The 18330-nt window shown below is 41.3% G+C and overlaps 1 protein-coding gene and 1 pseudogene across 2 annotated transcripts in view; one reads left to right on the top strand and one right to left on the bottom strand.

Moving 5' to 3' along the window:
* SLC17A8 (solute carrier family 17 member 8) overlaps nt 1-18330 on the top strand; it is a 60206-nt gene that overhangs the window by 9835 nt on the left and 32041 nt on the right. For both annotated transcript variants that reach the window (XM_045291996.1, XM_045291995.1), the window contains exon 2: nt 12513-12769. In XM_045291996.1, coding sequence (XP_045147931.1) covers nt 12513-12769 — 257 coding nt within the window. The remainder of the gene's footprint in view (nt 1-12512; nt 12770-18330) is intronic.
* On the bottom strand, nt 11280-12438 carry LOC105978386 (annotated as a pseudogene).

Below are 18330 nucleotides of genomic sequence, written 5' to 3'. Positions count from 1 at the left end.
GTTGTCTACCATGTGCATCCCTGCATTTGATCTCAAGATGAAATTCTTGACAGCTTCAATCTTTTTTCTGTTTATCATGATGTTACTGATTGTTCCAGTTCATATGTTGGTTTTTGTTGCTTTTCAGACCCATGTATTCTATATATTGGAGTCATTTTTTTAGGTGCTATTCTGACTCATAGTGACTCTATAAACAGAACAAAATGTACAACAGAATGAAACACTGACCACCCTCACAGTAGTTCCGATGTTGGACCCCGTTCATGCAGCCCCTGTGTCAATGCATTGTGTTGCAGGTTTTCCTCTTTTTCACTGCCCAGCGACTCTACCAAGCATGCTGTTCTTCTCAGGGATGTGTTTCTCCTGGCAGCATGCCCGGAGTATGTGAGACAAAGTCTCACTGTTCTTGCCTCTAAGGAGCATTCTGGTTGTACTTCTTCCAAGACAGATGGTCTGTTCTTTTGGCAGTCTATGGCGCTGTCAATACTTTCCACCAACACCACAACTCAAAGGCATAGATTCTTCCTCAGTTTTCTTTATTCAATGTCCAACTGTCACATGTATATGGGTTGACCATTAGACATAGCACTATATAAATAGCTAGGAACTCATAGAATATGCTACATCCTGAAGTATAACTCTCTATCCTCGTCGAGATGCATCTCCAGACTGGTACCTCACCTTCATCCTTAAGAGGCACTCTCAGATTTGGCAGGCTTTTGGCTCAGAGTGGTATAGTATGTCATGGAGACAGTGGAGCCAATTCTTATGGTCTCACTGAGGTACCTCCTTAGCCATAAATTGAATGGTTTGGACTGAGGAGATATTATGTGGGAGCCTAGATTGGCAAATAGGACTACATTATAAGAGACAACAAGACCATCAGCACATATTGTCATTTATTTCACGTGAATATGAACTACTTCTGAGCCTCCTTTCTACAAATATGGGCTGACTACTAACTGAAATACATGAATTGTTGACTTGTACAGATTAAACTCTTAAGTGACTGGCCACTATTTATACAAACAATGATTCACACTTTACCTGATTTTAAAACACTCTTTATCCCCTTGCTATGTTAACATAACCGTCTCTTGGTCTATGTACAGGTTCTGCATGAGCATAATTAAGTGCTCTGGAAGTCCCATTCTGCACAATAGTGTCCTTAATTCGTTATGAGCCACACAGTCAAATGCCTTTGCATAGTCAGTGAAACCAATGTTTGGTTTACCAAGATAAATAACCTTCTCCCTGCCTCAGGCACTATCTACGGCCTTTTCAAGTATCTTTCTTTTATTTTCTGCCTTCATCCAAGATCTGTCTGATGTCAGCAGTGACATCCCTCGTACCACGTCCTCTGGAGTCTGGCTTCCACAGTGTCCTGTTGATGGACTGCTGCAACAGCTTTGGCACTATCTGCAGCAAAATTTGACTTGTGTGTGATGTTAAAGAAATTGTTCATTGATTTCTGGGCTCTGTGGATGACCTTCTTCTGGACTTGTTGCTTCCTTCTATTTCTCAATTTCATGTGAATCTCATATGAATGCTTCTTTGTCACACACTTGCAAGATAGCTTAAAAGGAACCTGGGAAAAGTTGTTTTCTCTGGATTGGTAAGGCACTGCTTATATTACCAAGAGGGACCAGCCACAAGTGATGCTTGTCTACTATATATGGTTGCTCTTGGTCTAATTTGAATTTTTCTATGTTTGATAAGAGATATGGGAACAGAACATATGTGTCTCTTGTAATTATGCGGGAAATAGAGCAAAGGTAATGTGAAATGCTTGGGAGCAGTAGGGAATGATGCTGACTGTAGGAAGCTTGAGAGGACGTGTAGCTATGAGAGAAAGTGGGCATAACGAAGCCAGATCGTCACATCTCCCAAAACAAGCCAGAAATTTATTTTATTTTGAGCAAGTTTCTGATATTTTAAAATTCTGGCAATGGATCTCAATAAAAATAAAAACGAAAACACATACACACATCAGACAGTACAGACAAATCATACTTATATCTATGGGACAGATGTGCCTTTGTGCCATCAATTTGTCATCTCTTACTCAGGCTTTTGAGATAAGAAATTTAAAAAAATAGAGACTAAGTGTGCCCCTTTCCATCTTGTCATTCTCTGATAAAGCAACTACCGCCGACTCTCAGATAAATGAGGAGAGAGGAGGAAGGGGTGACGTTATTCGGAAGAAAGCAAAACCAACCTAGAGTGACATCTCAAGAATTGTGAAACTGCTGGAAGCTCGGGATCCTTGGTTCCTGGCTTTATGGGGTTTGCTGTCTACTGGAGAAGAGACATGTTAACTTAAAAAAAAGTCTAGGTGTTCTGTGAGCATGGACTGGGTAGAAGTTGACCAGGTGCATTTTCTTGCAACCCTTTTGGATCTAGTTTACTTCAAATCACACTAATGAGATCTTCTTTCAAGCCCAAACCTAGCTCTGGGGTCAGATTTTTAAGTCTCTCCTTTGTTTAGCGTGTACCACTTATTGACTGTTTGGGTGTTGTTTTGGTAGAAGGTAAGAGAAAAAGAGGAACACCCGCAATGAGGAGGATTGACACATTGGCTACAACAATGGCCTCCAACAGAGGACTGACTGATGGTTAAGATAGCTCAGGACTGGGCAGTGTTTCATTTTGTTGTGCTCGAAGTTGCTATGGGTCAGGGCCTACTTGACCACATCTAACAATAACATAAATTATTCATCAAATTCCAGGAATTATACCAAATGCTTTATTAACTTTATCTCATGTCATGTTCACAATAGTTCTAGTCCTTTATCACAAGTAAGAGAACTGAGGCTTAGAGAGGTGAAGTAACTTAGCCAATAAATGTCAGAGTTGGGATTTGAACCCAAAAGTGTCTAACTCGAGAGCATCTTCTTAATCCTTCTTCAATATGCTTCTCTACGACCTTAAAAATCAAATGCATTTAGGTGAACCTCTCAATATTTGCTTTCTCATAAATTCCCATCAAAAACTCACTGCAAGTCGGTCAGTTCTGACTCATAGGGACCCTACAAGGTAGAGTAGAACTGCTCCCTTGGGGGTCTGAGGCTGTAACCTTTATGGGAGCAGAAAGCCTCAGTCTTCTCCAGAACAGCTGGTGGGTTTGACCTGCTGCCTTTATGGGTAGCAGCCTAACACATAATCTACGCCTTATTCATTTCCATGGCATTGGAGAATTTTAAGGGCTGCTAAATGGCAGAGATGCCTGGTAGGAGCAGGCTTGACATTGAATCGGGTGCATTGTGTCTTCACCACGGCTGCTGCGTGATCCAAGGGCGCATCTCTGAACTGCCATGTTTCTGAACTGTTATGAGTCTGAGTCCCTGGAACTGTAAAATGAGTGTGTTAGGCCAGGTTGACTAGAGGAACCAATTCATATATATATAAAGTGCTTATATATATATAAATGAAAGAGCTGTATATCAAAGAGTAATTATATATTGTGAAAACATCCCAGCCCAGATCAAGTGTATAAGTCATATATTAGCCCCTAAGTCCAATGCTAGTCTATGAATTCCTCTTTAGACTCACACAGCACATGTAATGATGATGAATGCAGGAAGATCACAAGCTGGTGGGTGAAAAGTCTTGTGGATCCAATAGCGGTGGAAGCATCACCAGGACTCTGGCTGCCATCAGTGTGGCTCCATATGGCTTTTCAACAGGAATGTGTAGCAGAGAGAGAGTGCATCCTGCCTCCAGGGAGGAAGAGAGGAAGTTCCCAGAATGCTCATGATTAGGTCACATCCACAAGGAGACATCATCAGGCTGTGACCTGATTGACAGGCTAGACTCCATCCCTAGACCTATTTATCAAGTTGACATGGAATTATGTAACAACCACAATGAGGATAAATCTTACTTCTCTAAATGATTGTGAAGATTAAAGAAATTAGCAATCTATAAAGAGCCTCACCAAGTACCTAGAATAGAGAAGTTAGATAAAGTACTACAATTTCCTTGATTTTTCCAGTAGGAAAAACAATGACAAGATTGTGTGGAAAACAATCTGAGATAACTGGCTCTTTCAGATGTATACTTACTGTCTCTGTTACTTACTGTTGCCATAATAGGAATTCCACAAGCAAGGGGCTTTAAAGACAGAGATTTGTTTTTTCATAGTACTGGATTCTAAAAGTCCAAATCAGGGTCTTGGCCATGCCTATTCTTTCTGCAGGTCTCTCCTAGTTCTTTTGACTGCCAGAAACCCTGAAGGAGCCCTGGTGGCAGAGTGGGCTACATATTGGGCTGTGAACCACAATGTCAGTAGTTTGAAATTAGCAGTCACACTGGAGAAGACAGATGAAGCTTTCTACTCCCAGAAAGATTTACAGACTTAGAAACTCAGAGGGGGCAGTTCTACTCTGTTCTTTAGGGTCACTATGAGTCAGAAACGACCAATGACAGTGAGTTTTATGAGCTCTCAATCTGGAAGCAGCTTGTGAGTAATGGCCTCTACTACAAGTCCTGGTGGATTCAGAGCCCAGCAACAACGGCTGTTTTCAATGAAGCTCCTCAAGCTAGGAGAGCTGAGTCTTGGCAGGACTGAAAAGTACCAGTCTTTATTTATGACGATTCATTTAATGCATCTGCCTGCATATAGGGAGATGGTAAGATGATCAATTGGCATAATTTTATTAATAACAATAATAAAATTGTTATTAATTTTATTAATTACTTACCAAAATGTACTTACCATTTATTAATATAACCCTTTTTGATTTAGCAGGCACTAAATTACTTGCATGTGTCCAATCACTTAGGCATCAAGCAAACCCATGAAATAGCTGTTTTTATTAGCTCCCTTTTGGAGATGAGGATACTGCAGCTTGGAAGTGGTGAAGTCACTTGGCCAAAATCTTGAAGCTAGCATATTTTAAGAGCAGCATTCAACCTCTGCTACACAGGACCTGGGTGTGCTAGCTTGGAGAGCCATTTGGATGAGTGTGCCATTTATACTGTCCAGCTCATCCTGGTCTCCATGAATTCCTGCCATCCAAGCCATATGTGATTGGATTATGCTCTAGTGTTGGCACATTATTATAATAATAAACCCTTTGCTACAACTCAAGGTGCTTCTATGTGTGTCAGAGTAGAACTGTGTTGCATAAAATTTCCACTGGCAAGGTTTTCCCCCCTCCAGTAGAACATCAGCCATCTCCTGCAAGGTGCCTCCAGGTAGACTCTAAACACCACTCGTCTAGTGAGAAGCCAAAGGTATCAACCATTTGTGGCCCCCAGAGACTCAATTGTTATAACAGCATTACTAATATTACCTTAGGTAGAGACAGGATGTAAAAAAAGCACTTAATTATAATTGCATTATACTTTCGTATGCTTATCTTACTTGATCATTAGAACAACGCAGTGAGCATGTTGATTATGCCTCCATGAAACAGAGTATGCATCCGTGGAAGACCCCATGTCACAGAATAGAGCTGCTCCATAGGGCTTCCAAGGCTTTATGGGAAGGAGCACTTGTGGCACTCCTTGTAGGTGTCAGGCTGCTAATGGCAAGTGTATCTGCCCTGCAGTGAGCTATTTACTTATCGCCTCCAAATGAGGTCATCAAGCCGCGACCTGATTGACAGGTATGTTAGGTAGGGAGGGATCTCTCTCTCTCTCTCTCTCTCTCTCTCTCTCTCTCTCTATATATATATATATATATATATATATATACACACACACACACACACATATATATATACATACATACATACATAAACTGAGCCATATACATACATACATACATACATACATACATACATACATAAACTGAGCCCTGAGAGGTCTCAGTTCAACTCATTTTCGTGGAACAGTTACAATGCTAGAAGTCCTTCAACTCACGAGGGCTGCTGAGTCCAAGGTCAAGGAAGCAGACAGCTGAGTCTTTCATAGAGCAATGCAGGCAGACTGGCCACAGGCAGCAAACAGCAAGCTCAAGCGATGTATACAGCAATAGTGTGGCAAAACAGGTCTCAAAGGAACCTCAAGCTCTAGGGACACAATCCACGGGTTGGGTGTCCCATGTGCAGTGTAGCTCACAAGTTGAGGCAGAGAACTAGCGAAGGTATGCTGGTCCGACCAACAGAAAGCAAGAGAGAGAGGCAGGGCTCGCCAAGCCATTTATCTCTTTGCCCTCCAATCAAACTGCAACTTTATTAGTCCCACATGTTCTTAGTGGCCAGGTTGGCACAATAAACCTCCCTATCACAACAGGCTAGATTCCACCCCTTTACAATTTGACAGGCGATTATGTAAATGCCACAAGGGTCTTCCTCAATTTTGCCACCTTTCTGCCTAACCAAACATGATGTCCTTCTTCAGGGACTGGTCTCTCCTGAAAATATGTCCAAAGTATGTATGACAAAGTCTTGCCATCCTTGCCTCTACGAGCACTCTGGTTGTACTTCTTTCAACACAGAACTGTTTATCCTTTTACCAGTCTATGGTACTTGCAATATTTTTCTCCAGCACCACAATTCACATGTACCAATTATTCTACGGTCTTCCTTACTCAGTGTCCAACTTTTACATGCATGTGATGCAATGGAGAATACCATGGCTCGGGTCAGGCACACCTTAGTCCTCAAAGAGACATCAATACACTAAGGAGGTCTGTGCAGCAGATTTACGTCAGGCAATACATCTTTTGATCTCTCCTTCAATGAGCCACGATTGTGGATCCAAACAAGATGAAATCCTTGACAACTTCAATCTTTTCTCCATTTACCATGATATTACTTATTGGTCCAATTTTGAGGATTTTTTTTTTACATTGAGCAGTAATCCATACTGAAAGCTATAATCTTTGCTCTTCATCAGCAAGTGCTTCCAGTCCTTCTCAGTTTCAGTAAGCAAGGTTGTGTCATCTGCATGTTGCAAGTTGTTAATAAGGCTTCCTCCGATCCTGATGCCACACTCTTCTTAATATAATCCAGTTTTTCTGATGGTTTGCTCTGCATAGAGATTGAACAAGTATGGTGAAAAGATACAACCCTGACAAACACCTTTACTGATTTTAAACAATAAAGTATCCTTTTGTTCTGTTTGCACAACCGCCTCTTGATCCATGTACAAATTCCAAATGAGCACAATGGAGTGTTCTGCAATTGCCATTCTTCTCAAGGTTATCCACAGTTTAGTATGGCCCCCACAGTCTAATGTATCTGTCTATTCAATGAAACACAAGCGGGCATCTTTCTGGTATTCTCTGCTTTGAGCCACGATCCATCTGACAGAAGTAATGATATCCTTTGTTCCATGTCCTTTTTTGAATCCAGCCAGAACTTCTGGAAGTTCCCTGTCAATGTGTTGCTGCAACCATTGTTGGACGATCTTAAGCAAAGGTTTACTTGTGTGCAATAACAATGATATCATCTTATAGTTTGAGTATTCTGTTGGGTACCTTTCTTTGGAGTGGGCACACATTTGGATCTCTTCCTGTCAGTTGGCCAGGTCTTCCAAATTTTCTGGCATAGATGAGTGAACGCTTCCAGTGCTTCTCCAGCTTTCTGAAACATTTCTATGGACATTTCATTAATTCCTGGATCCTTGTTTTGCCCAGAGAAAGAAGTTTACCTAGGAGAGATGCGTAGGCACTCTCCTTTAGACAACCTCCGTGCTTCTACAACAGTATTTAGAAAGGGTGGTGTAAATGTAGATAGGCAATGGTAAATTGTTAGAGTTCCCATCGCACTGATTTACTGTTCTTATGGATTTATTAAGCTTCTAATCTAAGCCTACAAGTTGAAATCAAAAGCTCTTTCCCTTGATTTACCATTGCTCTCACTTTAATTTCAACAAAGTCTGCATTTTCCAGAAATTATAACAACGTGTAATAATCCATTGGCAAGTCCTCTTTTTTTCTCCTTATGGCCTACGAAGACTGGGAGCTGAAATAGATCAATATAAATATATTTATATGTTAAGTATTAAAGTAGAAGATGGACATTTGGCCTCTACTCAAATACTCCCTGAACACAAGAACATTGTTCTAATAACCCTGCATTCTGTGACACTCACATTCCTGACATGGTCACTGAAGACAAAATGGGTGCATAAGCAAATGCGGTGAAGAAAGCCAATGGTGCCCGGCTATCAAAAGATATAGCATCTGCGGTCTTAAAGGCTTGAAGATAAACAAGCAGCCATCTAGCTGAGATGCAACAAAACTCATATGGAAGAAGCACACCAGTCTGTGTGATCATGAGGTGTCAATAGGATCTGGTATAAGACATCAAAGACCCAGAACAAAAAATCATATCAATGTGAATGAGGGGGAATACAGAGTGGATACCCAAGCTCATCTGTAGACAATTGGACATCCCCTTACAGAAAGTTCACAAGGAAGAGATGAGCCAGTCAGGGTGCAGTATGCACCAATGAAACATACAACTTTCTTCTAGTTCTTTAATGCTTCCTCCCCCCAAATATCATGACCTCAATTCTGCCTTACAAATCTGGCTAGACCAGAGCATGTACACTGCTACAAATAAGAGCTGGAAATACATGGAATCCAGGACAGATAAACCCCTCAGGACCAACAATGAGCGTAGTGATAACAGGAGGGAAAGGGGGAAGTTGGGGGGATAAGTGGGTACTGATCACAATGATCTACATATAACCCCATTACCAGGGAGACAAACAACAGAAAAATGGGTGAAGGGAGACAGCAATAAGTATAAGACATGAAAAAATATATATAAATTATCAAGGGTTCATGAGAGGGGGAGGAGGGAAATGAGGAGCTGATACCAAGGGTTCAAGTAGAAAGAAAATATTTTGAAAAGGATGATGACAACATATGTACTAATGTGCTTGACACAATGGATGGATGTATGGATTGTGATAAGAGTGGTAAGAGCCCCCAAGCAAATGATTTTTTAAGTGGTTTACAAACAAACTGGGAGCTGGAGGAGGGCTGAGAACAAGTCTCACTGTTTGATATACTATAGAGCTCAATGTAAGCACTCCTGACACACACAGGAGACACACAGCAAACACCTAAGACCTGAACTGGAGCCGAGTATATTTATTTCTCTCCACATGTACCTTAAACATAGTGTAACTAGAGGCATAAAAAACAGCCAGGATGATGTTTAATGCCAAGTAATTTCTCTTTCAATTTAAACATTGTGTTAACCAGTGTTCATTATTGAATCTAATGTTTATAAAATTTTGTCAAAATTGCTTATTTTTCAAAAATTTGAACCATAATCAGGCATAGCACCTTCTTCAAAAAGAGTTACAATATCTAAGATGATAATAACCACTCAGTTCAGTTTGCTGTAAAAAAAATAGATGGTATATTCACTCTAATGTACATACCATTATTTGAGCCAGTTGAGTTGAGTCAGTGAAAAGTCCTGTCATCGAGATCATAAGTTCACTAACTAATTTGACCTACCATCCCCTTTTGGAAAAAGAAAAAATTACTCAACATTGCTCTGGCAGTGAAAAACATTAGTATCCAGAATAAAGTGTAGGTGTCTGCTTTTGTACCCCCACCCCTGAAATCATTCCAGCGTCCCTAGGGGATGGTAGCAACACTTTGGGATCTACATAATAAGTTCTAAGTGACCAATTCTTCAGAAGAAAGATACACAACCAACTTGATATATGTTGGGATAGGAAATGTGGCCCCTGCCTCCACCTATTTGTTAGTCTCTTGACTTTGGTGACTGGTGTGTTGCTATGATAGTCACAGCTAAACTATTAGAATTTCAAACATTGTTAGGGTCAACCATGGTGGACTGTTTTCAGCAGAAATCCTAGACTAAGACAGATTGGGAAAAAGGGCCTGGTGAGCTACTTCTGAAAATTAGCCAAAGAAAATCTGTAGGGGTAGCGACCAGACACTGTCTGATAGGTGCTGGAAGATGAGAGAATGGCCCAGAACCAAAAAAATGCTTTGTAACATAAAGTCGCAATGAGTAGGTGCCATGGCTTAGTACACAACAATAGCACCTGCACCTGGCATTTTAATAGGACTGAAAGAGAGAAACAAAAGAATCTTCTAATGGGTTAATGGAAAACAATTGTATTGGTATATAATTCACATATCATCTAAACCTCATCAAGATGAGTTGTACAGTCGTCAATATAATCAACTTTAGAATCTTTTCTTCATTCTAATACTCATTGTTATTAGCTCTCTATTTCTTCCCAACCAACCGTGCTATATCCCCAAGGAACCATGAGTACAGTTATGTCTGTAAAGATGTACTTATCCTGGATTTCATTTACAGAAAAGCATTAAAATAACAAACAAACCCCAACTAACAGGAATAACAAAGGAAAATAGCTAACCTACTTGAAAAGAAAGAATAAAATATTAAAAAAAACAGAGAATATAAAATGGGATCATAAGGAAGATCAAATGATACAGTGTTAAAAGTTTAACCTAAGTGCATCTGCAATTATCCACTTTCCGATGCATTCTGCATGATAGTGAGACTTCACATCCTGGTCCATGGTCAGAGGGGATTCACCGAAGGGTTAAGCCAAATGTACTTCCCTTCCCTTTTTCTTTTTTTGTCATTATAAAAAGATACTTTTTAGAAAACAGCCAGGGACCCCAAAATTAAGGTCATACATAGATATATAGATGGTTCATGCCATGTAAATGTCCAATCACTACCTTTTCCACAGGAAACAGTAAATTTTTTATTAAGGAGAGATGCTGAAGTTGAATTTACCTCAAATGACTTAGTTTCAATAACTATACAATGGGCATGAAAATAACCCATTGTTATAGATTTAAACACTCAATGCTTATCAAAGGACAGCACAATATTCAAAAATTCAATAATTTTAACCATTATGATTTCCTTTTAAAGATGCAAGCTACATCTTACTTTGGGTTTTCCTTCTATTTCTTGATACATTTTTTCTTTGTTTTAGGAGAACAGAATAAAAATATTATTCAAATTTTGGGGATGAAGAAACAAATGATAGTAAATAAGTTATAGGAAATGCTTTCTTGTACTACTTTCTAAAGCCATTTTCAATGGTTTATAAAATGCTCACACAACAAATACAAAAAACGTCAACACTCCTTTTAATTTCTGCTGCAAGAAATGCAACTGTAACAAACATACAAATTTCTTTTGTACCACTCTCAAAAGTAGAATTACTCAATTACCAATTTCATGATGTATATTCATGCATGCTTTTATTCATACACCTATAGTGAAATCATTGCCAATAAATACATTGTTTTCTCTAACTGTATTTTTGCATTAGGCTATTGTCTGTCATGAACCCAGCACAAACTTTACAGCTAATGACACAGGTTTGTAGTCCAATTTAGAGTCTAAATCTTCATGGAAGCAACTACTTTTCAGACCGCTTTCCTGACGTCTTCCTGTACTACAAAATCATGGTCAGCACGAATTTCAAACATACCTATTTAAGTGCAAACATTTCTCAGGTGTGCTCCATTAAAGCCATTGGAAAGCTTCACAATTGCTTCATAATCTATTTCATCCTGCTTTGTAATGGGATCTGCATGTATTTTCAACACATCTAATCTTGCTTGCTCCTTCGGTAAATCAATAGGTATTTTTCTGTCTAATCTTCCTGGATGCAACCAAGCAGGGTCCAGAGTACCTGGCCTGTTCATAGCCATGATCACTTTAACTCAATGCAGAATATCAAATCTATCCTTTTGTTTAGGGTCTCTGAATCTCTCTATCAGCTGAAGAACCCTCAGAAAACCTATGACCCCCAACAGCATCTACTTCATCCATATTAACGATGCCTGGCGGATGGTCCCTGACATAATTAAGCATTTTTCTGATCAAACGAGCGCTTTCACCAATGTGATTGTCTGCAGGAGAACTAGCTAACCACCTTTATGAAATTGCAGTCCAACTGACTAGTCATGGCTCGTGCCGAGTGTTTTTCATGTACCCGGTGGTTCGTATAACAAACTGCCTTTTGGAGGTATTATTCCTATACGCTGGGACAATTCTGGGTTTGTAAGAAATAGTTCTGTTACCTCTCTTGATTTCTGGATCTGCTCTGATATCCCTCCAACCTCCGAGTAAGAAACATTCCCAAGGTCCTCAGTGAGACATGTCAGCCCGTGGGTCCCTCCTCTTGGCCAACACCTCATGGCAGTTAATGTGGCCATCGCCAAAGCAACCCTGGTTCCTGGCTTCAGCTTACTTTTGTCAAGCTGCCGACGACAACCCTCCACATATCTTGGTCCATTTGTCGCTTTAACCTCATATTTATTCAGTGAATCGCTTAAGCACTTCACCCGCAATCTGCCCAACACTTTGTAAGGCTTTCAGATCATTTTCAGATTGCTTGGTAAGTTCATCCCTTAACTCCTTGAGATGGCCATCCTTGTGTTCTGTAGCTTCTTGAGGTAGGCCTGAGCACTTTATCTCTAGGGTCTGCCATGATGAGAAGCTGTCACTCATTTTTTTTTTAATCTCCTAACGCCTGGCTTTCCTCCTCTGTTCATTCTTTCAATGCAGAAAAATCGATGGGACCAATGAGGAAGAGGACAGTATAGAGCTGAATGAAGAAGGAAGGCCAGTGCAGGCATCCAGGCCAAGCCCCCCATTCTGTGACTGCCACTGCTGTGGGGTCCCCAAGCGTTACATCATAGCCATCATGAGTGGGCTGGGATTCTGCATTTCCTTTGGGATTCGATGCAATCTTGGAGTTGCCATCGTGGAAATGGTCAACAACAGCACTGTGTACGTTGATGGAAAACCAGAAATTCAGGTTGGTGTCAATCTTTGGTGGAAGCTCTTTGACCACTATTGGGTAGAGAAGTACTCAGCTAAGAGAGAGGAAGCATTATAATTCATTCACTGATGTGACAAACCTGTAGAGTGGGCTAACATTCCTCCTTACAAATCAGGCAAGACTGGAGCATGTACACTGGTACAGTTAAGAGCTCTCAACATGCAGAATCTCTGACAGATTAACCCCTCAGGAACAGTAATGGGGGCAGCAATACCATGAGGGTAGGGGGAAGGTGGGGAGGGAAGGGGGAGGAATGGGGAACCAACTACAAAGATCAGCACATAAACCCTCCACCCCCCAGGGGACCGAACAACAGAAACATGGGGGAAAGGAGACGGCAGATAGCGTAAGAAAATAATAGTAATTTGTAATTTATCAGGGGTTCAGGTGGGTGGGAGCGTGGGGGAGGGAGGGAGGGAAAAAAGAGGAGTTGATACCAAGGGCTCTAGCAGGAAGAAAATGTTTTGAAAACAGTGATGGAAACCTATGGACAAATGTGTTTGATACAGTTGATGCAAAGGGATGCAGAGTGGGCAACACGGAGTGGGCCCTTGTCCTGATGGAGATGGACTGGTAAGAAATCACAAGTAATGGGGAAAAAAAAAAAACCCCAAAAAAATCACAGTTCATGTTGTAGGTGCATAGGGCATTCAAGGTCGTATAGAAGGGGACCTCTTCTAATAAAGACCAAGACAAAGGCATCTGTTTTCAGTTCATTTAATCTTCAATCCAGTCTCCCAAGCCACGAGGTGGTTCGCCTGCCTAATCAGGCTCCCAATCCATAGATCGCCTCCTTATCTCCAGGACCACCTTGACTGAGGAGGTCTCGTTTCAGCTCCTAAAGTCAGTTTCTTATGGTGTGGGTAGAGGGAGAAGCCCAACCAGTTTCTGCCATAGAATACTGGTCTACAGTCACCCTAAATCAAGACCCTCCTACAAGGGTGCCCAGAGAACCTCAACTGGAATTCAAGTCCAGAGATGTGGGGCGGGGGGCATGTCTGTCTTGGAGAAGGTGGTGTCCCTTCGGCTGGTGGGAAACCAGATAGAGCAACTTGCCACTAGGAAAAGTGCTTAACATGACTTGCATAGTTCTCCCAATGGGTCTATGGAACACATTATAACAGTATGATGTTCCTCGTTGGGCACTTTTGACCCAATAGTTTCTATGGAGCTTTTAGGGACCCAGGCCATCTGCTATAGAAGGGGGCCCTTCCAGACTTTGACATCATGAAAGACTTCCCAGAGAAGTTGGTGGCTGGGCATCAAAGATGAAGAGGAATTAGCCAGAAGAGGGTTTTGGTGGAATGTAAAGAAAAGCATCTCCGTAGGAAGGCATGCTACGTGTGAAGGGCGTGGGCAGGGAATCAAGCGTTGCTTTAGGAACTGAATTAGGAGTCCTTCATCTTTTTCCTCGTGAACCTCTTGGCCAACCTAGTGACGAGTTTGAACCCTTTGTCAAAATAATCTTTCAAATCCTGAAATAAAATACATAGGATGATAAAGGAACTCACTCAGTTCCACTGTTGTCATCAATTCTGACACCTGGCATTCACATAGGACAGAGCAGGACCCTCATCGGGTTTCTGAGACGCTTGAACTGCTGACTTTGCAGCTGGCAGCCCAATGCTCCAATTGAGTCACCAGGGTGCCTTCAGATTATGAAAGAAGTGACATTAAAATGCAGATATCAAAATATTTTAAAATCAAGTGTGACATGGAAACAGAGAAGCTTTTGAGCCACACTAGAGAACAAAATCCAGTCATGGATCTAAAAACAACTACAATTTTTAAGTTTAAACTGTTCATGATAGCTTGAAATGCTCTTAACAACTGCAATGTGATATGAACAAGTTATGATTTCCACTGGTGACAGAGTCACAGGTGTTGAAAATACTCCTAATACTCCCGTGCTTACTGTCTACATTCATGACCAGAGGGAAAGCTCAATGGCAGTTAATTGTCAGTAAAGTTGTGACAGTAAACATGTCCATTCCCCCATCCCCCAAGTTTACTGGTCCCCATAGAATTCCACGCACAGACTTCAGGTTGAGAATCCTTAGGAGGAAGGATTCCTTCCAAGTTTACCCGCTCAAATTCAACTCTATGTCAAGGGTGACCATCAAAAGACGGTGGCAGCAAAGAAAACTGATTCCAGGTCATAATAGGGCTGGGAAGCTCCCCCTTCAGAGATAAGCTTTCAACAGAGAGATGATCGGTGTTCTAGAACACCTGCTGCTTAATGGGCGGATCCCACATGGGCATTAGATAGCAGTTGAGACAGCAGTCAGTTCAGAGGCAGACTTCTGCTATAGCGTAAAAGGAGTAGACTTATGGAAAAAATAATTGATAACTTATCAAGGGTTTGTGAGGGAGGGTGGGTGGGGGAGGGAGGGGGAAGAAATCGGGAGCTGATATCAGGGGCTCAAGTGGGAAGAGAATGCTTTGAAAGTGATGATGGCCGCCTATGTGCAAATGTGCTTGGCACGTTGGAGGAATGTATGGATTGTGATAAGAGATGTAAGAGCCCCCAGTAAAAGTATTTTAAAAAAGAAAAGGAGTAGACTTCACAGATCACAGGGACAATAGCATTTAGTTTGTTTCTTGAATGGTGTCAGTTCCACCAATTACAGGCCAGCCAATTGTGACTCATACCTACTCCAGACGTGTCAGGGTAGGACTGCGCTCCATAGGGTAGGACTGTGCTCCATAGGGTAGGACTGTGCTCCATAGGGTAGGACTGCGCTCCATAGGGTAGGACTGCGCTCCATAGGGTAGAACTGTGCTCCGTAGGGTAGGACTGCACTCCATAGGGTTTTCAGTGGCTGGTTTTATGAAACAGACCACAAGGCCTTATTTCTGAGGTGCCTCTGTGTGGATGCCCACCTCCGATCTTTGGGTTAGCAGTTGAATGTGTTCACAGTTTGTACCACCCAAGGACTCCTCTATAATGGTAAGGCTAGAAAAGCATTGACAACTCTGAGAGAAAAAGCAAACTAAAATGCGCCAGTGTGTACCCAATAACTACATGTTTTATTCCACTGAATATACACATGATGGAATGTCTCGTGTGGAAATCCGTCCTTTTGCAAAGATATATTTAATAATTCTCTGGTCCTCATCTATATTTGGAGAACCATTCAGAGCAGAGTTTCCCAAACTTTTGTTTGGAAAATTACTCTTTTTCTTTTCTTTTTTCAAACCATTTTATTGGGGGCTCTTACAGCTCTTATCACAATCCATCCATCCATCCATTGTGTCAAGCACATTTGTACATTGGTTGCATCATCATTTTCAAAACATTTTCTTTCTACTTGAGCCCTTGGTATCAACTTCTCATTTCCCCCCCCTCCCTCCTTCCTTCATGAACCCTTGATAATTTATAAATTATTATTTTTTCATGTCTTACATTGACTGGTGTCTCCCTGCACCCACTTTTCTGTTTTCTGTCCCCCTGGGAGGGGGTTATATGTAGATGTACGCTGTGCCACAAAGACAGTGCTGCATGAGTTAGGGGACACATGTCCTCTAGATTCAATGAGTGTCTTCCCTTTGGCCCTCTCAAGAACCATTGCTTTCCTGGTGTCCAATGACCCTCCAAGAGGGGGATATGGCATGCAGTTATTTCTTAGACTTACCTAAGACTCACAGGACATTTTCTGTCAGGCTGCCTCTCTTACCATCACCTGGGACAGTCTCCTGCCAAGCACTGGTTTGGAAAAATTTGATTTCAATCCATTAAAAAGGAAGTCTTTAGTTGGCCTATGGACTTTGTTTTTTTTTTTTTTTAGCGAAGAGATTTTTATGTTACAGGAAAATAGCTCCATGGAGATGCTTCTAAGTCGTCTGTTTGATAGCACACCCGAGTCGGTCCTACAGGGATATCCCAGTTTGTGTGTGGGCGTGTGTAAGGGATGGAGGGGTAAGTCATGCAATTTAAAAATAAAGACTGATGTATATTAAGTCATGCAATTTAAAAATAAAGACTGATGTATATTAGCATGCCTTCAGATGTGTATCACATGTTTTCTTTCAGTCTTTTGTGAGCAATGCCAACTAATTAAAACTTGCCTGCTGAGGCCCAGGTCTAAATGAGATGCTGTTTTGCATTCATTTGTTGTCTGAAAAGATAGGCCTGGGTCAATAGAGTCGGCTTTGAGATATAAGGAAAAGACATTTTGATAAAAGCAAGGAACAATGCTAGTTTCCATGGTTTTGCTCTTTAGAGTCTCTGCGAAATTGATAAAGATCTAAAATATGCTTTACATCCTTTTCTCTGGCCTCAAGATCAGGACCGTGAGAGCATGACAGAAGCTCTATTTCAGCTCCCAGTGTAGCACATCATTTCTCTCTCTTGTCCAAGTAGAACATGGCTGAGCTATTGTTTTAGGGTATTAAGGTGACCCGACCCTAATATCAAATAGAGTTTAAGGAGAAAATTTCTTTGTTGTTGTTTATTTATTTGTTTTTATTTTCTTTTATTAGTTGGGATTTAGTACATTTATCATTCCATATTTCAATCACGTCATGTAGAACATACATTGCTACCATGGTTTCCAAACATTCTTTCTCTACATGGACTCCATGACATAGTCTTTCTTTTACCCCACCCCCATCACTGTAACCCCCTCCCCCTGAACCCTTTATTCTTCTTGCCGTCCCTGTAGGTTCATCAATTCTGGGTTTTATATACGAAAAAACAGAAAAGCATATAACAGCTTCAAGACATGGACATAACACCTCTGAGATGCACTCTAATATGAACAAACAAAACATGAAGAAAACAATACAAACAGAAACTTTTTGTAACCTGATCAGGCTCAGCCCACATCCTTTGAGGGGTAGGGGGTGGAAATCTACTGACAAAGTTTTAACTGTTCATGTCATATTTATGCCTTTGATCTTCTAAACTCCTCTCTCCCCAAGCACTCTGTTTAGTGACCACTTTCTGCTCAGCCCTCAAAGTTTTAGACAGGGGCAGAGGAGAACATTTCTCAAGTCTGACATGGGACAAAGACAAGAAACGGACAAAGACACAGCATCTGAATGAGGGAGACTGATAACATGAGACCAAAATGGTCCAAGCACACAGCTGCTTAAATAAGTCATGGAACACAAAGGAAGACGATCATGAATTCATGATCGGTGACAGATCAATATCACCGTTTACAGTGGAATTCCAAAACTGGAATGGAACCCTGATTGGGACACATATATTATGTTAGAAGAGCTTACAAAATTGGTCAGGGCCTTTCGATCAAGACAGGGCATGACTTATGACTATGTGATCCCCCTTACCGCCCATCCAGGACACACCCAAGCAAGCCCCTAAGAGAGAATGCCCCTCCCTGGAATGGTCTGAGAGGAGTGGAGATACTCCAGCTTCCAGTGCACTCTGCCTGGGGGCAAGATTGTTCTCATGCCCAGCTGGTGATCGGAAGGAACTCAATGGAGGCTTAATCTATGTGGGGGAGTCTGCACATGGATTTGGGGTTTATTTTTTTTAAGTCATTTTATTGGGGGCTCATACAACTCATCACAATC

Source organism: Echinops telfairi, unplaced genomic scaffold, assembly GCF_000313985.2.
Source record: "Echinops telfairi isolate 266 unplaced genomic scaffold, ASM31398v2 ScPeMD7_2;HRSCAF=8, whole genome shotgun sequence".
Taxonomy (NCBI): domain Eukaryota; kingdom Metazoa; phylum Chordata; class Mammalia; order Afrosoricida; family Tenrecidae; genus Echinops; species Echinops telfairi.
Note: the sequence above shows the minus strand (reverse complement) of the source record. Positions and strands in the feature narration are given on the sequence as shown.